The 21,617-nt window shown below is 36.2% G+C and overlaps 1 protein-coding gene and 1 long non-coding RNA gene across 9 annotated transcripts; both read left to right on the top strand.

Moving 5' to 3' along the window:
* On the top strand, positions 1 to 20,083 carry LOC110626435 (protein LAZ1). Of its 8 annotated transcripts, none has more exons than XR_006352588.1 (9): positions 1 to 308; positions 637 to 873; positions 975 to 1,031; positions 1,287 to 1,395; positions 2,431 to 2,615; positions 2,718 to 2,806; positions 9,361 to 9,622; positions 11,952 to 12,208; positions 19,307 to 19,566. XR_006352588.1 is itself a non-coding variant. In XM_043961967.1 (9 exons), the coding sequence occupies exons 2-9, from the start codon at positions 727 to 729 to the stop codon at positions 12,404 to 12,406; spliced, it is 1,164 nt and encodes a 387-aa protein (XP_043817902.1). In that variant the 5' UTR covers positions 2 to 308; positions 637 to 726; the 3' UTR covers positions 12,407 to 12,630. The 8 variants fall into 8 exon arrangements, 7 of the variants coding, with proteins under 7 accessions (XP_043817902.1, XP_043817901.1, XP_021628030.1 ...); XM_043961967.1 differs by lacking the exon at positions 19,307 to 19,566 and adding an exon at positions 12,344 to 12,630 and having other exon boundaries at positions 2 to 308; positions 11,957 to 12,208; XM_043961966.1 differs by lacking the exon at positions 19,307 to 19,566 and adding an exon at positions 12,335 to 12,630 and having other exon boundaries at positions 2 to 308; positions 11,957 to 12,208.
* LOC122725140 lies at positions 2,816 to 8,767 on the top strand. Its single transcript, XR_006352589.1, has 2 exons — positions 2,816 to 6,533; positions 6,566 to 8,767. It is a non-coding gene; the product is annotated as an uncharacterized LOC122725140 (long non-coding RNA).
* Positions 20,084 to 21,617: the final 1,534 nt, after the last annotated feature.

Here is a 21,617-nt window from a genome sequence, read left to right as displayed (position 1 = left end):
AATGTCTCCTAGTTGAGTTCTCTCCTACAATTGGTTAGCTAGCTGCTAGTGTGTCGAAGTAAATCTAGAACCAAACTCTGATAAGATCAGGGCCGAACATGTCCCTGTGGTCCCAATGGAGGAGGGGTGGTCGTGATTTCTCATTTTCTCTACGGATGTAGACAGCAAGGAGTCCGCTGTCGCTATTTCCTGGTGTCCGCAGCCCATTCACGAATTTGGATTACTTTTACAATTGGGTCCCAATTCCAAGCGCTCTCTCTTCCTCTCCCCCGCGACCATTCCACAACCTTCATCACCCTGCTCTGACCGTAAGTGATGTAAATCGTCTAATTCTACATTTTGATGGAACTTTATTTTGTGTAGCGATGATAAGTTTTCTAGCTGGATTCTCAAGTTCGATCTGTTTGGTTGTCAAGAAAGTGTAAGAAACTGGAAACCATGATTTTTATTCTATTTGCCGAACAGAACAAAGATTAGCTAAGTTTTTAAAACAATTTTGACTCAATTAAGTTTTGGGTTTTAGTTAAAAATTAGGAAAAGAGAAGAGACAAGTTTTTATTCTCTTTTTTCTCTTATAGTTTATAGATTGTTGTTCATTTTGTGTTACACTGACAGGTATTACCCTTCTGGTTTTAGGTGTTTTGAAATCATTAGCAATGTTGTAGTGTTGGAATTGGCAAGTCTCATTATGCTGGGATGCTATCAGCGAGTTAGAAAGCATAGCCCATGAAGTATCAGGATATTATCAGTTCTCTCTTAGGCTACTCAACTCCATTATGGGCAACTTTGGTGTCTGTTGCTTTTGTGGTTCTAACACTTGTCTTTTCCTTTTACCTCTTGTTTGAACACCTTTCCGCATATAAGAACCCTGAGGTTTTCTCCTCTGCTTTCAGTGTCTAATTTTCTGAATTATTAAGACTTGTGCTCATTTTTCTGCTTACATGTTAATTGATCCTTTAGTTCTCTTTTCTCAGGAACAAAAGTTTTTAATTGGAGTTACCCTAATGGTTCCTTGTTATGCCATAGAATCGGTAAGTTGTCTAACTTGAATTATTTTACTGAAGTTAAAATCTTGAATGCTTATAGAAATGTATTTATTGATTTTTGAATTACTTGTTGGAAAGAAAAGCTTCTTGTCTAAACTGTTTTATTAATATTAATTGGAGATGAGGGGAATTAATTTCAGAGGAAATTCTTCTGAAACTACCACTAGAATTATTATACAGTTGTAAATTGTTTTCCTCCTTTTTTTTTTCCCTTACTCTAACCATTGGTGTCTTAAACAGTTTGCATCACTGGTGAATCCATCAATTAGTGTTGATATTGAGATACTAAGGGACTGCTATGAATCATTTGCCATGTATTGCTTTGGAAGATACCTTGTTGCTTGCATGGGTATGTCTTTTATAAGAGCTGTTACCATGAAAGCTTCTGATCTGAAATTCCTTGCATTCTTATATTTCTCAACTCTATCTGGAATTAATTTGTTGTTTAATTTTGGATAGTATTGACTGTTTAAAATCCTGATTAGTATTATTAATTTTATTTTGAGTATGTGTACATTTCAGAAAATTATTTGGTAAGAGACTCTTTTAACAGATAGATGCAGTTTCCAGCTCTAGTTGCACCAGATATGGGCTTGTCATTGTTGTTGGTTTCTGAAACTGTAGGTGGCCTTCACGTCATTTTTGTATTTATTTTAAGAGCGTAGAGTTAATAAAGCAGGTTTACTAATAAAACTGTTGGATGGTATTTTTTGATAAACCTGAGACAAAGCATTTGATTCTATTGTGTTGCAAGCAAGAGTGGCTTCTTTTGAAATAAATAGCACTTAAAGCATGTCTGTGGTGCCCTTCAAGCTTTAGATAACATATAAGAGCAATGGTCATATATGATCAAATATTGTCCTTTTAGCAGGAAGAAATTTGCTATTTTTCTCATTGGAAGAGATGCAGATCTTCATGATTACAGGTTCTGCATGCACAGTATTAAATCTTTATTTCGTTCCATGTGGAGGATGTGTGCCATCTCTTGGTTTTTGCTGTTTTGAAGGCCATCATGCTACAATAATGTAGAAGTGCAGCCTGTGTTTTGAATAGTCTCTCTTAATAAAAAAAAATTCTTTATTGCTGATTTTATATATAGATTTTTATATTTTTATAAGGAGAGGTGGTTTGGTTGTACAAGCACAACTTTATAGTGTTTCTAAATGAGAGATCCTGCGACAGTGTCACTTCCATGATAAGTTTGGATTATTGCTGATTAAAAGGAGATATAGTTCTGCATTGGTTCTTTTGGATATATCTTTGTAGATATTGAAAAAATTTTCTTTTATTTTTTGTTCTCCATGATGTAATTTCTTGTTTTCTACTAGTGCTGATATCATTTTTGCTTGCTTTCCTCCTTTTTTTTTTGGTGCTTTGTTTAAAGGAGGGGAAGAAAGAACTATTGAATTTATGGAAAGACAAGGACGTTTAAGTTCTAAGACACCCCTTTTGGAACATGGTCATGAGAAGGGAATCATAAAGCATCCTTTTCCAATGAATTATATCTTGAAACCTTGGAAGCTTGGTCAGTGGTTCTATCAAGTTGTCAAGTTTGGAATTGTTCAATATGTATGTCACTTTTCAAGAAATTCTATTTTTCATTATTATCTTTGTTTGCAACTTTTGCTTCCTTCTTAGCTTGAGAGATTGATAAATTACTTTTTATTGCAGATGCTAATCAAGTCTTTGACTGCAATATTAGCAGTAGTTCTTGAAGCATTTGGTGTATATTGCGAAGGGGAGTTTAAATGGGGATGTGGGTAAGCAGATCTTAATTATTTTTTCATCTTTTCTTATTTAAGATTAACTTTCTTTGTCTGTTGGTTGGTTTTTCTTTGAGCTCTCTCTCTCTCTCTCTCTCTCTCTCTCTCTAAAGGCCAGAGATGATATCTTGTTGACTCTTATGATAGATACAAATGTTCAAAACCTCTACTTTTTCTTTCTTATTATCTATATCGACTGCTTGTAGCCATTTTTTTGATCATGTCATCCTTTTCTTTGAGGTAAAGGCAAGATTCATTGAAACTGCTTATAGGTCAGGAGTAGTGGCTTATGCATCGTGGTAGATTCATGTGAATATATAGTTAATTGTCTGCACATTTGATGTCAAATTAGGAATGGCAGCGTTATTATGAGATGTGAGAAGTTCTGAAGTAGTGATCTTGATTTTAGGATGTACAAATGGTCGGCTCAGTTCTGAACCGAATTAAAATAATTGAAACCAAAATTTATTAAAAATTATAACTGCATCGAGTCAAATCGAACTATTTCAGTTCAAAGTTTGGTTACATGAATCGGTTCCTCCCATCCCAATCTTATTCTCAGAAGTTTGTGTTAAATCTTTTATTCTCAAAAGTTAGAATATGAATTTCTCTACCATTTGTAGAAAAGAGAGAACACACAAGTTAGAATCTCAAGTTCTCAGCCATTTACATCTCAATTTCTTAGTTACAATGTATATGTTGAGAGAAAGAAGAAGAAAGAAAAACACTTGAGATAAAATTAATCAGAACAATAACATATTGAAATTGTCTATTCTCCATCTATTCAATTGCAAATACAACTAAATTTCACAAATTGCAAATAAAAAATCACAAATCTAATTATACACCCAAATCAATCCCAAATGGCGACATGGTCAGCAAGCAAGGGTAGAGGTGGAAGATGCGACAATAGTTGGTGGTGGACTGCGTCTGTGTTGATGAAATTAGTAAATTACTAGACTCAGATTTGATGTCATGCAGTCATGGTGAAGCCATCAGCGGCTGGCTGTCTTAAGAAGAAAGCAAGCTCCTTCAATCTTCATCATCAAACCAAAAGGTCGACTAAAAAATCACCTTGAGAAAGTGTTGACCAACATAATTCTGTCCTAATTAGGCAGATCACAACCCTCTTTAGGAAGATCTCATGGATCCTAATTAGGCTTAATTGTAGACATTTTATTCTTTGCCTTTAGTGTAAATATTCCTAATTAGATGTGATTCTTTGTATATAAATATCCAAAACTTATAAAGATCAAATCAATCGAAATAGGAACTGAAAATTTCTCCCAAAATTCTTCATGGTATCAGAGTATATACCTGATATAGGATTACAATTCAATTTTGAATCTTCAAAACTCTAGGCAATCAAATTTGGTACTCTCCTACCTAGGCTTGTTTTTCTTCGACACTGCCACTTCTAGAAGACTCACCACCTCCTCATTGGTAGTTACCCATACTCCGACATCATTTTGTCGGCACGTGATGCTGTTCCTGGTGAACTTTTTCCCGTCCGGTCATTGCGGTCTCTTCCAACCTTCTGTTTCTGGCCTATTTCTGCTGGTTCTTGTTGAGTTGGGTGTTGATTGGGTATTTCTTTTTGTTAGGCAGCCTCTCTTTCATTATTGTGCTTGCTTTGTTGCTGTTTTCTAACTTGTCAGACAAGAAAATGGCTAGTGTGGATAATGTACGTACTTCGTACAATGCTTTCATTTCGTCTCTTGATACTGCTTTATGAATTATTGATTTTAGAGCAAATAGACACATGACAAACTCTTCTAAAGGCTTCCTTAGTTATCTTCTATGTCTAAACAAGGATAATGTCAAAATAGCATATGGTTCTGTCACTCCTGTTGGATGTACTCCTAATATTAAACTATCCTCTATTCTTCACGTTCCTCATTTCCCTATTAATTTTTTATCTGTCATTGCTCTTATCAAAGCTCTTAACTATAAAATTGAATTTTTTTTTTCTGACCATTGTGTTATTTAGAACCTTCAAATCGGGACGAGGATTGACAATGATAGACTGTATGATGGCTTATATATATTGAAAGAGAATCCAGGTTCTAGTTCATCTTAGGCTTTTGTTTGGAGAAATATGTTTTAGAAAAACTTTATCCTAGTTTATTTTTCAAAACTCAGTTTAGTTTTTTATTTTGTTATGCTTGTGAGTATGTTAAGTATACAATACAAGAACCTCTTATCCTTCAAGTAACAAAGGAGTATGATCTTTTTGTGACTATTCACTTTGATGTTGGGGATCTACTCAGACCATCTCGCTATTTGGTAATCACAAGTTTATTACTTCATTGATTGTTGCACTCGTATGACTTTGGGTTTATTTGATAAAGATAATGAGTGAAGTATTTTTTTGCTTTCAATCATATCACAAGATGATTTGTACTCAATTTGATGCTAAAATAAAAGTTTTGAGAACTGATAATGGCACACAATACATGGATAGTTATTTTTTTGTTTATATGGAATCTAATGAGATACTATATCAAATTAGTTGTCTTTACACTAGTGTCCAAAATAGTGTCCAAAATAGTGTTGCTGAAAGAAAAAATAAGCAATTGTGGAAGTAGCTAGATGTCTTTTTTCCACCATGAATCTTCCTAAACTGATTGGAGAGATGTAGTCTTAGCCGTAATGTATCTCATTAATAAAATGTCTCTAAAAGGTTTTGCCTTTAAAAAAGCCTTATAGAGGTGTTACAAGGAGAAAACATTTATACTATTCCACCAAAAGTGTTTTGGGTGCATGTGTTTTATTCATTTTATGACAACTGGGAAATTGGATCGGAGGGCTCTTAAATGTGTGTCGGGTACTCTCTCACATAGAAGAGTTAAGTGTTACCATCCCCCATTTAGAAAATATTTTGTCAGTATGGATGTTACATTTAAAGAAATTGAACCTTACTTTAGCACCACCTAATAATCTCTTCAGGAGGAGAGCAATGAGAGAAAAGAAATGATTCATAGTTTTGTGACCGAAGAATTTTACTCAGGAGGAGACTACTGTATAAAGGACTACTATTGGTCAGGGAGAGATAATTGGACATTTGGACAAACCAAATTTAAGGAGATACTTAAAAAGAGATAAAACAGAAGCAGAAAAAGCCATTGTATAGCTTACTCTGTGTCCAGAATCTTCCTCTTCTCCATCTGGTGAGTTATCTCTAGCCCTTAAGTCTTTTGATGATCTAAATAAACTAATTGCTCAAGGAAAAAGAGTTAGGTCTTGCACTAAATATTTTATTTCTAACTCTCTCTTATGATTCTCTTTCTCCATCCTATAGAGCCTGTGTCTTGTCTATTTTCTCTATATCTATTCCATATGATTGAAAAGAAACTCTCAAAGATTCTAAGTAGAAAGGAGCTATGGTTGAAGAAATGAAAGCCTTGGCTAAAAATAAGGTTTGAGAGTTGGTATCTGTTCCACCTGGAGAAAAACTAGTTAGCTGTAAGTGGGTGTTCGCTGTGAAACACAAAATAGACGGGTCAATTGAAAGATTCAAGGTCAGACTAGTTGCCAAGGTACCCAAACCTATAGAGTGGATTACCAAGAGACATTCACTCTTGTTGCCAAAATGAATTCAATTAGACCATTGCTATCTTGCGCTGCCAATCTTGATTGAGACCTACAATAATTTAATATGAAAAATGCATTCCTCCATGGAGACTTAGAGAAAGAAGTGTATATGGAAATCCCTTCTGAATTTGTTGATACAAAAACAAAAGGAAAGGTGTGCAGGCTAACGAAGATTCTGTATAGGGTTAAAGTGGTCACCCAGAACTTAGTTTGACCAATTCAGCAAATCTATGGTTTCTTTTTGCTATCAACAGAGCAATGTTGATTATACCCTGTTTATCGGACCTCATAGGGTAAAATTACTTTTGTCATAGTTTATGTTAGGACATGATAATGATAGGAAATGACAAAGAAGAGATGAATTGATTGAAAAAGCTTCTGGCTTAGGAATTCAAAATTAAAGATATGGGAAAACTCCGGTATTTTATGAGAATTGAGGTTGCTAGATCAAAGAAGGGAATCTTTATCTCAAAAAAAAAAAATACATTATGGATTTCTTGAAAGAAATTAGCATGTTAGGTTGTAAACTAGTAGAAACTACTATTGAGAGCAATCACAAGTTACAAAAAGGGATCGGTGAACTAGTAGACGTCGGCAGATATCAGAGATTGGTATGCAGATTAATTTATCTTTCGCATATTTGACCAAATATCACATATACAGTTAGCTTAGTCAGTCAATTTATGTATGTCTTTAGGAACCTCACATGCAAGCTGTCTTTCGTATTTTGTGATACTCAAAGTCTGCCCCTGCAAAAAGTCTCTTGTTCTCCAAACATGGTCATCTTCGAATAAATGCATTCACATATGCAAATTGAACTGGATCTCTTGATAATAAGATGGCAACTATTGGTTACTGTACACTCGTGGACACTTGGAGAAGTAAGAAGTAAAGTATTGTTACTCGATCAAGTGCTGAAACTGAGTATAGGGCTATGGTACAAGGTATTTGCAAACTCCTGTTGTTGCAAAGATTGTTTGAGGAGTTGAAATTATTGGAAAGGGACAAATTGCTCTTGTAATGTGACAATAAAGCTGCCATCAGTATAGCCACCAACTAGCTGATGTGTTTACCAAAGGACTCAACAAAAAGACCTATTACACTTGGATTTGAAATGGGGTAAAAATACCAGCAGCAAGAGTTGAATTGATAACCATTATGTCTCAAACAGCTGCTTCATCTCTTTGCAAGAGATGGCTATTATGTCTTATTTATCTGTCAATTGGTATATATCAGTTTGTTTTATTGGTTTTTTCCCCCATTACTGAACTGAACAGAAACTGAACTGAAAAAGTTCAAAATTGATTAGTTTGGTTGGTTTTTTCAGTTTGAAATGAATTTTGTCTGCTCTTAGTTGATTTGCCTAAAATTGTTGGGGATGAGGCGAAGATGAGTAAAGGTCAGTTTAAAGTCGTGGGCAGGAATTAGGGGTGTGTGGTTTTGGTTTCGCTTTAGTATATTAATAGGAAAGGGAACTGAGCCAAACTGAACTTTCAGTACCGTTCCAATCGATTCTTCCATACTTTGGTTCCAGGTTAGTTCTGGATATTTATGTTCTGGTTCAGTTCGGTCCATTTTCCAAAGTAATTTTATGGAATTGTTGTCATGGAAAGTTGTACCTGGATTACTATTTAATTTTTAAAGTTGGTTGCTAATCTATAATACATCATATAATATACTTTAACTTATTTCTTAATTGGATAGGTTTTAATATTGAGGTGCATATATAGCTAATGCTTGAAACACATTGTATGATATAATATGCTGCTACACCTACACTTATAACTAAGAAGTATAAGGTGATTTAATGTATTTATAATTAAAACTTTCAACGGAAGGTAGATGAGTGAAAGGCAGCTATTAGGTTGTCTAGTAAATAATCACAATATCGTGTGTGTGTGTGTGTGTGTGTGTGTGTGTGTATGGATATACACAATTGGAGTATTGAGCAGTGTAGATTCTAGGAACAACATATTCACAAGATTAGCATGTTGAAATGAGGATGGGAAGAGAATGTGTGAAGATACAGGCATAAAGCAAATGACGGATGCATTTGTAGGAAACTAGGAGTTGCACCGATTAAGGAAAACTGGATAGAAGGGATGCTGAACCAATTTGAGTATGTGCATCATAGAATTGATTGAACTGGAGGAAGTGAACTGATATAGCCGACTCCTTTTGTATTTTGGTATTGTGGAAAACTTTAAAGGGGTTTGCTAGGGTGAACCCTTCTACATCACGAGACGTGTGCTTGACCACCTTGCTACTGGCTTCATGGCATTGTAGATGACTTCAACTAGTTTGGGATAATGCTTAGTGTAGCTTAATTATTGAAAGAATGACATGGAACTATTAACAAGGAGACATGGAACTATTAACAAGGAGCACATAATCATTCTTCTAGAAGAATGATTATAGAATTAAACTTGAGGTAGCCTTACAAGTCTGGAATTTCTAAGCAGTAGTTATTATTATTGTTGTTATTATTATTTGAGATATTTTGTTTTTGGTGTGGATATTTGCTTCTTGCTTTAGTAAATAGTCATATAAATGTGATATCAGCTCAGGCAAAAGCCAAAAGGATAATTAACCCTTTCATGACGGGTTGGAGTTTGAACCCACAATATACAGCAATTTCTATCTTTATTCCCAATGACATCCCACATCTAGAGTATTGGCTGAATTTTGTAAACCATTTCACAGAAGTCCATTGATAAATATTCTTTCTACAAAGTATTCTTGTTTCTAGTTTTTCTATGAATTGTGCAATGTTGCTTCAGTTGCTATCGCATGTTTGCTTTAAAGATTTTGGTGTTCCTCACACCTCTAAACTTCCATATTTTCACCAATGAATAAATTCTTTTGAAGGCATACCAGTGTTTTGAATGCGAAAACTCTATTACCTTTAAGTTCCCTGTAAGGAATTTCTAATTGTCTTAGCCTTCCTTATTTTGTAGGTATCCTTACATGGCAGTGGTTCTAAATTTCAGCCAGTCATGGGCTCTGTACTGTTTAGTTCAATTTTACACTGCCACAAAGGATGAACTGGCACACATAAAACCATTATACAAGTTCCTGACATTTAAGTCAATTGTGTTTTTGACTTGGTGGCAAGGAGTTGCAATTGCTCTTCTTTCTTCCCTTGGTTTATTCAAAAGTCCTATAGCTCAAGGCTTGCAATTTAAGTCGAGCGTACAGGACTTCATCATTTGTATAGAGGTACAGGCCTTTCTTGGTGAAATCATTTCAGTGCATTATTCATAATTGCCATTGTTTCATTTCAAAGAATTGAACCATCCTGTATGAAATAGGGTAAGTTCTGTTAAAAAGAAGGAAGAAATAAGGGGTTAATTGTTGGAAGTACTTTGCATCAACTGAGTTGAAATAATGAATTTATGCCTGATCTTATTGTCTCCTATTTGTGAGTTTTCCAACGAATGTTCCTGGTTTTATGTGAATAATATTTTTGCTGGTTGATAATGGACTACCTATTGCCGTGATTTTTAGCAGGTGACCATGCAGTTTGTTATCAAATTTCTAGATTACTTGATATGTGCCACTCCTATCTGATGTCAGCTTTAGGTTCTGTCACGATTGAGTCAGTGTGTTAACATAAGGTGATTGCAGGTTGGTGTAGATTCTGAATAAGTTGCACTCTACCAGAGCAAAAGTATATATTATATTTTAATTTTTTTTTAAGCAATGGAAAAAAATGGTTCTGCTTCTTCGCAGAAACTTCCAACCAAGGCTTGACCAATTTCTGTGCGAATGAAATCATGGACTGTATGCTGTTAGAATAGGACTATGGAGGTTTAGCCCAGATATAAGGAAGTGGCATGTGTTGCTCTATGGGGATAATTTTTATGGGCTGTCCCTCAATTTTTGAGGTTGTGTAACTTCCATCATCTTCAATTTACTATCGAAAAATCCTAAACTTTAATTTGGTTTACATCCTCTTGACCAGCAATAGCAGGTGGTAAGGGCTGCTGGCACTCCTTGCTGGAGAGAAGAAGAAAGGGGAAAAGGGGGAGGTAGAGGGGGGTAGAGAAGAATATTGTTGCAGAGGAATTTGCGTCCGGTTTCATTTTTTAAAAAGCAATATTAGAATAATATTTGTTTAAATTAAATATTCAAACTGTTATGAATAAAATTAAAATATTACATTGATTCAAAAAAAATTAAAATATTACATAAATAATACTTTAAATTTATGAAAAACGGAAGTAAATAAAATAAAATAAAATAAATAATATTTATAAAAATTGAAATATTAATAAAATAGCATATATTAATAATTTATTGATAAATTTAATAAAATAAAATGAATTTTATTGATAAATAATTATTTAAATAATTTAATCATAAAGGTAAGAGATAGAAAGAGAAGAGAAATGGGTGAAATGGTGATTTTATTATTTTTGAGAGAGGCCAAAAGGTAATTTTATTCTTTTTAAATCTAAAAACTTGTTATTGCACGCTAGAATTTCGGGGATGTTTTAGTGACAAATTGAGGATGAGAAACGGAAGTGAAATCACCATCAAAGATGAGGAAGGACTGGTAGAAATTACCCAATCTGTGATGCAGGGTTGGTACAGCCTGGCTCAAGTTGTTGAAAGAAGATGATGTTTATTGGCTGAGAGGAGCCTGCTATCATATTCTTGATTAAAGTAGGAGGGAGAGTTAAAACAGTCTGGCAACTGGAACGGCTCAACTAGTTTTTTCTCTAGGGATTTAATTACAAAAATGAATTTGACAGTATGTTGATGTTTTGCAATTTTCTCTTGGAAAATAAATCCAACCTTTTAATTTCAACTTCCAACCAATCCAAATGGATCCTAACATAATTTTCCTGGAAAGCATGTTAATATAAAGAAGTAAACATTGTCTTTTGCTACGTATTGCAGTATCCTTAACTGGTAATGTAGTGGGATGGTGTTCAGATAGGATTGTTGGATGTAGGATGTCATTACTATGTGACTCCAACTAGACTAAAATGCTGAACTTTTTGGCTTTGCATCTTTTTTCTCAGGGACACTGGCAATTGTTGATTGAGTCATAATGGTTTAAATTTATGTTAGAGAACATGATATGTGGAATAATCTGGGAATAATCTGGATCTTCCTGGTGTTTATGGATCTCAATTTCTCAATTTTGCTGTTTTGGTATGCCTAAAAGAAAACCTGCTGTCTTGTGTACCAGCGTGAAAATGAATTCTGGAGTTAAATTTTTTTTAATCAATTCACCAAATTTGAGTACAAAAATTGAAGTGCTTGAAGCCGTGGACTAAATGGTATCAAATTTTTTGGCCCAGTCATCGTTGCCAACAGTTTTAAGCTTTTCATTGAGTAGTTGATGGGGTAAACTTGCCAAATGAATTTGATTTTACTTATTAGTGGTTGAAACATAGTTTAATTCATGTACAAATGCTTTAAAGTACTTCTGGGAATGTAATAGATGATTGTCTTATGGGTTTTTCTGCAATAAATCTGTAACTGTATATTTCTCGTTCAATCCATTATAGTATAACAGGTCTATTTATTCATCCAGCACAGATGGGCATTGCTTCTATTGTTCATCTGTATGTGTTCCCTTCAAAGCCTTATGAGATGATGGGTGACCGCATTCCTGGAAGTGTTTCAGTTCTTGGAGATTATGCATCTGTTGATTGCCCTCTAGATCCAGATGAGGTTAGAGATAGTGAAAGACCCACAAAGTTGCGCCTTCCTCAGCCTGACGTTGATGCCAAGAGTGGAATGACCATCAAAGAAAGTGTTCGGGATGTTGTTGTTGGTGGTGGTGGATATGTAAGTTCTCTTCCACTGGACTAGTACAGGAATTTTGATTAGTTCTGCTTTGGACTTTTTAACTCTTAGTCAAGGAAAATGTTTAGTTCTCTTCCAACTGAAAACCTGATATTTTATGTTATCAAGCCTTTGCAGGTATATGCACGTCAAGGAACCAGAACCAAGAGTCCAAGCCCACAAATTGAAATTAGGAACTAGTCAAAGTTCTGTTATGTTTTGTTATTTCTGTTTTTTAATGATTCCTGTTTTGTAGGAGGGGGTTCCTCCACTTTCTTTATTGTTAATTAGTTAGGGAGGGTGTTCCTCCATGATTGAGGTAATGCTCCTATGATGTAGGAAGCAGTAGTTAACACTTCCTGTATTTAAACAATAATCATCAATAGAATGGGCATGCTTCCAAAACCCAATTCCGTTCTTGAGTACTTTAACTCAAAAGAAAAGGTTTTAGCTCCCTTATGAGCTGAGTTTGTTCATGACCCGTGGAAACAAGAAAAACACCCAAACACCATCTACACCCCTCACCCATAAACCCCAAACCAGACAACAAACAAGGGACCCTAACAATTTGGTATCAGAGCCCTTTGTTATGGGTGAATCAGTTCAGGAACAGCTTTCAAAGCTCTTTGAGTTACTTCTAGCTGAACAGCAAGCTAACAAAGATCGCAATGATCAGATGGCTCAAGTTCACGCTAAACTGGCTGCCATGTCTGCTGAATTAGACGCAACAAAGCAGGGGTTACATTCTGCCAGTGCAGAGAGTCAAGCTAAATCACGGAGAGATAAGGGAATTTCAGGTACTTCGACTTCTGAACAGTCGGGAGGAAGTTCGTTTGTGCCTAAATTCACGAAGCTTGATTTTCCGCGCTATGATGGCCTGGAGGATCCTTTGGGCTGGCTTAGCCGTTGTCAGCATTTCTTCCGTCATCAACAAACCCCTGATGAGGAGAAGGTGAGCCTTGCTTCCTATCACTTAGAGGGCATTGCTCAATTATGGTACCTCCAGTTGCTGGATGATTTTCCAGACCCCAACTGGGATGAGTTCAGTCAACAATGTAACCTCCGTTTCGGCCCTCCAATTCGCAGCAATAAATTAGGCGAGTTGGCTAAGCTTCGTCAAACAGGAACTGTAGCAGATTACCAGAATCAATTTGAAGTATTGGTATCTCGCGCAGGTACTTTAACACAGCAGCAGAAGGTTCAATTATATCTCAGCGGATTACAAGATTCTATCTCAGTAGAAGTCGAACTACATCAGCCCAAGGATCTAGTAACCGCGATGAGTATTTCTCGGCTGTATGAACGCAAGCTGTTTCCCCGTTCAGCAGCAGTGAAAGACCTTCGTCGCAACACATTTCCATCTGATTTCCGTTCCAATCGGTCAGTTAAACGGCTGTCTAGAGACGAGATGGATGAGCGCCGGAAAAAGGGCCTGTGTTTTAACTGTGATGAGCAATTTGTTCGCGGCCATCAATGTAAGAAGCTTTTCTGGATTGATTTGGAAGAACCAGATGAGAATGGTGATACTTTCCCAGACCTCAATCTAAATCAGCCAGAAATATCTTTGCACGCCATCACTGGTGTTCGAGGGCCCCAGTCCATGCAATTGTATGGCAGCTGGAAAGGTGGTCGGGTTCTAATTCTTATCGACTCCGGCAGCACCCATAGTTTCGTATCTGCATCAAAAGTTGAAGAGTTACATGCCGAGGTTAATGAAAAGAATGGCTTAAAGGTTCACGTTGCAAACGGCGACCAACTTACCAGTCCAGGAATCTGTAAGGACACCCCGATTCTACTCGAATCAAACTCCTTTATGGTTGATCTGTTTGTTCTTCCTCTAACTGATTTTGATGTCGTCCTGGGAGTAAACTGGCTATGCACTTTGGGACCCATTTTATGGGATTTTTCAGTCATGAGTATGAGTTTCTTCCAACAGGGGCATCGGGTTGACCTTCAGGGGCTGACTTCTTCATTTAATACAACAAGGTCAGATCTGCACAGTTTGCTCGGTTCCACCGCTTCTGATATACAAATGCAGCAATTATTGGCAGAATTTGCTCCTTTATTCAATGCTCCAACAGGGTTGCCACCTAGTAGAGCGTGTGACCACCGTATTCCTCTTGAGCCAGGAGCAAAACCAGTGGTGGTCCGGCCCTACCGTTATCCGCATGGCCAAAAAGATGAGATTGAACAGCAGTGTGCAGCCATGTTGAAACAGGGTATAATTCGGCCGAGCAGATCTCCATTCTCCTCCCCAGTGATCTTGGTTCCAAAAGCAGATGGGTCTTGGCGATTATGCGTCGACTACAGGGAATTAAATGCAATAACCATCAAGGATAAGTTCCCAATTCCGGTTATAGATGAGTTGTTGGAAGAACTAGGAGGTGCAAAGTATTTCACCAAGCTGGACTTGTTATCTGGATATTTTCAAGTGGGCATGCACCCTACTGATGTGGAAAAGACAGCTTTCCGGACTCACCATGGCCACTTTGAATTCTTGGTGATGCCGTTTGGATTGTCCAACGCCCCTTCGACTTTCCAGGCCTTGATGAACGAGGTATTCCAACCCTTCTTGAGAAAATTTGTGCTCGTTTTTTTTGATGATATCCTGGTTTTCAGTAAGTCTTGGGAGGAGCATCTCCACCATCTTCAGCTGGTATTTCAATTGCTGGCATCAAATAAATTGTTCCTCAAGCGGTCGAAGTGTGTTTTTGGCCAAACTCAGATTTCCTATTTAGGTCATATTATTTCATAGCATGGGGTTCAAGTTGATCAGACCAAAATTTCAGCAATAATGGAATGGCCCAAGCCCACCACAATTCGGGCTTTGCGGGGATTTTTAGGGCTTACAGGATACTATCGTAAGTTCGTCCAGAATTATGGTTTAATCGCAGCGCCGCTTACAGCTATGTTGCGCAAGAATGGGTTCGTCTGGAATGCAGAATCGTTGGCTGCCTTTGAAAAATTGAAATCGGCAATGACAAATACTCCTATCCTAGTCTTGCCGAATTTTGATTTGTCATTTGTTGTTGAGTGCGATGCTTCTGGTATTGGAATAGGGGCTGTCCTGCTTCAGCAAAACAAACCAATCGCCTACTTCAGCCGTTCTTTCGCAGCGCGCCACCTCAATCTTCCGGCGTATGAACGAGAGCTGATTGGGTTAGTGAAAGCCATTAAACACTGGCGATCATATCTGTGGGGCCGTGAATTTCTGGTTCGCACAGACCATTATACACTCAAATATCTCTTGGAGCAACGCCACTTATCATCCACGCAACAACATTGGGTCAGTAAACTAATGGGTTTTTCGTTTACAGTGGAATACAAAGCAGGGAAATCCAATATTGTGGCTGATGCTCTGTCTCGCCGAGATACTGACAGTGCTGCTCTAATGGCGGTTTCTATGCCGCAATTAAGTTTATTTGATGATATTAGGAAAGAGCAGACAGAATCAGCAGAAGTTCAGAAAAAAATTGCGGCTATTCTTGAGGGTACTTCTTCAGCCAACTGGAGTTTTCGGAATGATTTACTCTTCTACAAAAACAGAGTTTACATTCCGCAGAAATCTCCAACCATTCAGCTGGTTGTCAGTGCTCTTCATAATCAAACTCATGAAGGTTACCAGAAGACTCTTTACCGGATCACTCGTGATTTTTTTTGGACTGGTATGAAAAAAATTGTCCGGGATTTTGTACAGGCCTGTGATACTTGCCAGAGGCATAAAACTGAAACTCTACGACCAGCCGGCCTGCTTCATCCTCTACCGATTCCATGCCAGATTTGGGCTGACATATCTATTGATTTCGTTGAAGGGATTCCTGCTTCTCGGGGTAAAAATGTTTTACTGGTCGTGGTCGACAGATTTTCCAAATACGGACACTTCTTGGCACTGTCCCACCCATATTCCGCTGTAAGTGTTGCACGATCTTTCTTTGACAACATCTTTAAGCTGCATGGCCTGCCAGAAACTATTGTAAGTGATAGGGATGTGACTTTCACTAGTTCTTTTTGGAAAGAACTGTTCCGTTTGTGTGGAACGAAGCTCTGTTTCAGTTCATCTTATCACCCCCAATCGGATGGACAAACGGAGGTGGTCAACCGAACCATCGAAATGTACCTTCGCTGTTTCACAAGTTCTACACCCACTAAGTGGATTGACTGGTTGTCTTGGGCTGAATTCTGCTACAACACCAGCTACCATTCTTCCCTCAAATCCACTCCTTTTGAAACAGTGTATGGTCGCCCTCCTCCAAGATTGTTATCTTACTTACCTGGGAGCTCTTCCATTGACGCAGTTGATACTGTTTTACAATCAAGGGATCGGATGTTGAGTTCCCTTCGTGAAAATCTGCAACATGCTCAACAACGCATGAAACGTTCCTATGATCTTTCCCACAGGCCTTTGGAATTTCAGGTGGGAGATAAGGTTTTGTTGCGCCTTCGACCATATCGCCAATCTTCAGTCGCTAACAGGAGCAATCAGAAGCTTTCGGCAAGGTTCTATGGCCCCTTTGCCATTATGGAACGTGTTGGTTCCATGGCGTACAAGCTGGATCTTCCTCCAACTTCAAAGATCCATCCTGTATTTCATGTGTCCAACCTTAAACGGTATCATGAGAACCAGTCCACCACAATTCCACTACTGCCGCCCTTTCCTCTAGATCCACCTATTCATCCTTTAGCTATTCTTGATCATCGTATCAAGAGGGGCAATCCTGAAGTTCTAGTCCACTGGAGTAATTCCTCTCCTGCTGATGCTTCTTGGGAGCCGGCTCAATCTTTGGTCGACAGATTCCCAGATTTTAAGCTTGCGGACAAGCTTCCTGTGGGGCAGGGAAGTAATGTTACCAAGCCTTTGCAGGTATATGCACGTCAAGGAACCAGAACCAAGAGTCCAAGCCCACAAATTGAAATTAGGAACTAGTCAAAGTTCTGTTATGTTTTGTTATTTCTGTTTTTTAATGATTCCTGTTTTGTAGGAGGGGGTTCCTCCACTTTCTTTATTGTTAATTAGTTAGGGAGGGTGTTCCTCCATGATTGAGGTAATGCTCCTATGATGTAGGAAGCAGTAGTTAACACTTCCTGTATTTAAACAATAATCATCAATAGAATGGGCATGCTTCCAAAACCCAATTCCGTTCTTGAGTACTTTAACTCAAAAGAAAAGGTTTTAGCTCCCTTATGAGCTGAGTTTGTTCATGACCCGTGGAAACAAGAAAAACACCCAAACACCATCTACACCCCTCACCCATAAACCCCAAACCAGACAACAAACAAGGGACCCTAACATTTTACCAGCTCATTAGTTCTGTTGTTAGTAATTGCTGTTTGTACGATAGATTATCTGAGATCCTCTTTTGGTTCCCCATTTTCTACTAAGTTAATTAAAGAGAAGTAATATTGTGAGATATTGTGTACTTTTTGGTATTTGACTAACATTGTTTTTCTCATGAAGTGCATTAATATTAATTTTGGTCCATTAACCAACTTTTTAGGAGGTACATACTAGAAGTCTAGAAATACAATACTTATACTCTCATTCTCCCAAGTCCTAGGTTAAATTTATATTAGGAGAATTATCTAATGCTATGTTTGGATTTGGACCAAATACCCTTTTTGGGAATTCTTTTAGTATGAATTTAGATTAAGATAAAATCCAAGATAATACAGAGAGTATGGATTTGAAATAACAGATATTGACCATGTTATTGAAATTGAAATTCAATCTAACAAAAAACTTTCTGTGGCATACTCATCTCCATTTCGAATTCAAAATTTGAAATTCTTTTCATTAGCCAATTAAGATGTTTTCAAATTTATGTCTTTAATTTTCAAATTTTAAATCCAGTATATGAAATCCAAATCCATCAATCTAAATGCAACCTAATATAGGTAATCTTATCTCATTTCCACTTTGGAAAATGGAGTTGCTGTTACCTTGAAAGATGGAGTTATTCTAGCTTTACCTTCTCGTAAGTTAATTAGAGAGGAAGTTGAGTGGTCAAAAGGGATTTCTGCATGAGGAAAAGTGATAGTTGTTTGTGTTAACCAGTCTGACTTTTTGAGCTTATTTCATTGAAACGAAACCAGCCTAGGTTTTCAAATCTTTCAAATGAGTTTTAGGTGGAAATCTGTTTTTTTATTTGTTGTAATAAATTTAGAGACTTCATAAAATGGAGGCTTTCTTTTTTCCTCCTTAAGCAGAAGAACATATGCAATAAATCTACTACTAATTATTTGACAAATGATCTAATATACCCTGAACTTTTTGGGCTTTCTTAATTCTGTCATGTGCTTCTGGTTTTATTATAGTTCTCAACTCTCAAGTTGCTGATTTTATTTCAATTGCATCCGCTAGTTCTGTGGCATTTGCACATCCTAATATTTTGTTGAGATGAAAGGCAAAAATAATCATAACTTCTTGTTTTGGAAGTAGGCCTCTCATGTGCTGTCAAGAGGAATCAAACTATGGCATTTGCAAAGTTTCGTTCATCTCTTATAGAGCTGCTTAAAATTATTTTTGAGATTTAGTTTTCCAAACAATACTCTATGGTGGCCCTTGGCAGGCCCTATCATCAAAAGAGACTTGGGTCTCAACTAAAAGTAGCTTTCACATACACCTAGATCCATTGGTCCAGTTGGAATAAAATAAGTAACTTATCAACCAAAAAACCAGGCAAAATTGGGGATATATTTGATTATTAGCCCTTTATATATATGCGTGGTCGTAAATTCTTCTGCTGCCAAGGGTAATGCTGGTACTGCTCTGCCCTAGTCAATGTGGATTTTGCCTTTCAATGCATTACTAATGAAGACAAGACCTGGTGGCTATGGTATCAGCATCGCCTATAGTATTGCTTTTATTGTCACAATAATAATATAAATGACAATCAAACTAGAATATTGGTGATTGAGAATGAGAAGTTCTATTTCCAGCTTACTAATCAGTGCCTACGTGGACATATGGGAAAACATGAGCATGTTTGTGTTTACAATGCCTTGAGAAATCTTTTGAGCAATTGACCTTTTTTCTTTTTACATTGAAAGAAGCTATGTCTCCTTTTTATTAGGTGTTGAATGTGCTATTTATCTTCAATGCAGATTGTGAATGATGTGAAGTTCACTGTTAACCAAGCAGTGGAGCCAGTGGAGAAGGGTATCACAAAGTTTAATGAGAAATTGCACAAGATTTCTCAAAACATAAAGAGACACGACAAGGATAAAAGAAGAACGAAGGACGACTGTTGTATAACTCCACCCACGCGGAAGGTGATTCGGGGGATAGATGATCCCCTCTTAAATGGGAGCTTTAGTGACAGTGGGTTAGCAAGGGGAAAGAAACACCACCGAAAATCTGGATATGCAAGCGGAGAGAGTGGGGGAGAGAGTAGTAGTGACCAAAACTATGGTGGGTATGAGATCAGAGGGCGTAGATGGGTTACGAAAGATTAACATCTTGAAGGGAGAGGAGGATCAAATCAAACTGGTGGGTGTATTTATCCCAGTTGCATTACGATGATTTTCTTCTCATTGTACTGCTTCTCAAGGAGATTGAAGGTTTTAGTTCAGATTTTTCTTCTCGAGAAGACTTGCTCATCAACTGCTGAGGTATTTTATTCTAAGCCCACTGGACAGTTTGGATTTTTAAAATGTTGTATAGAGTTTCCATAAGGCTTGTTTGGCTGTTAAAGCCAATAGATCAAGCTGCACCCCTAAGATCTTTCACACCTTTCTTTCATAGCTGTCCATATGCAAATTGTTGTATGCTGTTTTGGCTACTCGACTATTTTGTTGGCAGATGGAAAATCTTTATTCATTTGATGAATTGTAGACATTATTACAAGTGAAAATGCCAGACTTAGCCCTTCTTTATGCTAATGAATTCACCAATCTTAATTTGCATCACTGTTTTTGTAAATTGTTACAGTGAACTTATATTTTATATCTGGCATGTAAGAAGATTTTCCAACCGAATTATGCTAAAAACTTCATAGGAACTCTATGGGATCTGCGAACTTGCCTGTTTTCTTGGATCAAACTTCGTATGTTTCCCAGGAAAAAAAGGAAAGAAAAGTGAAATTGGAGTTCCCACTTAAGATATAATGATTATCTCCTTAACCATGAAATTAAAGAATAGAAAAAGAGTAAACTTTTAGACTCCTTTATAGAAAAAGAGGTATGGGATTAGAAAGTTGGCTATTGCTGGTGAACTCAGTTCCTGGGCACGGAATTTGAATCCATTTTGACATAATATGAAAATTGAAAATACACTTTTAAACTTCTGAAACTTGATTTTAAGATTAAGAATTGCCTCGAACAATGTTCTAAAAATCAAGTTGCAAGTCATTGAAATCACATTATACTCAGGAACACATCAAGACTTTGTGTTTTTTGACCTCTCAAACTATGAATTTAACTTTAAAATTTGTAACTTTTTGAAAACATATGAAAATTGAAATGATTTATATGAAGAATTTAATAAAAATATTTAGGAGATCATTGCGTCTTCCGATTAGAGCGAATTTCATAAACACATGTATAGAGTTGTTATGCATTCAAATACCTTATTGAAGTTGTTGATAGAGAAATTTCAAGCATAAAAACATAAGAAACAAAATGAAAAGAATGTTTTTTATTAATCAAAAGCTTTTACCTTGTGCAATGGAAGAAAGAAAACAAGCCTGTTTGTATTTCGGTGGTGCAGAATTGAAGTGCTTTGATGGCTATGGTGTTTTAGCTGGCTGCCTAGGGTTGCTAGGGAGAGAGTGGAAGTGTGCAAAACTTTTGGTGTGTGCTGTGAATGGTCTCTTATGTCTAAGGTGATCCAAAAGAGATGAATGTATATGATGGGTTGATTGCCCTAATGAATATATATAAAGATGGGTTTAATATATTTTTAAATTATTTTTTAATATTTAATAATATTATTAATTTCCATAATAAATGTAATGTATTATCCTTATTATTATAATTTGTATGACTACTTTTTAAATATAATATATTAATCACAATAAAATAAAAATTTTAACATATATTTTATTTTTATTAAAATTTTTATTTTTAATAATAAATAAATCATAACGAAATTGTTTTTGATGTGAATAATAATAAATATATGAGAGATTATCTATGCCATGTGGTATAAATTTATAATATTTTTTATATATTTATAATTTTATTTTTATATAAAATAATAATTAATATATATAAATATATATTAAATAAAATTTATTATTTTTATCATTAATATTAATATATTTATATTATTATTATATTGTAATAAAAGTTTTATTATTAAAAAAAATTATTGTATTTTTTATTTTAATAATAAATAAAATGCTAAAAATATATTTATAACAATTAGATAACTATCATATAAAAAAATATTTAAACAATAACATAAATCACTGTA

The sequence above is a fragment of the Manihot esculenta genome, chromosome 11, assembly GCF_001659605.2.
Source record: "Manihot esculenta cultivar AM560-2 chromosome 11, M.esculenta_v8, whole genome shotgun sequence".
Taxonomy (NCBI): Eukaryota; Viridiplantae; Streptophyta; class Magnoliopsida; order Malpighiales; family Euphorbiaceae; genus Manihot; species Manihot esculenta.
This window is presented reverse-complemented; position numbering and strand designations above follow the sequence as displayed.

What these genes read in the sequence shown, in the direction of transcription:
- LOC110626435 (XM_021772338.2), top strand. Translation starts at nt 727, where the DNA reads ATGAAGTATCAGGATATTATCAGTTCTCTCTTAGGCTACTCAACTCCA. An exon ending in CCGCATATAAGAACCCTGAG is followed by an intron (nt 874 to 974) that starts GTTTTCTCCTCT and finishes CTCTTTTCTCAG; the next exon opens with GAACAAAAGTTTTTAATTGG. An exon ending in CTTGTTATGCCATAGAATCG is followed by an intron (nt 1,032 to 1,286) that starts GTAAGTTGTCTA and finishes TGTCTTAAACAG; the next exon opens with TTTGCATCACTGGTGAATCC.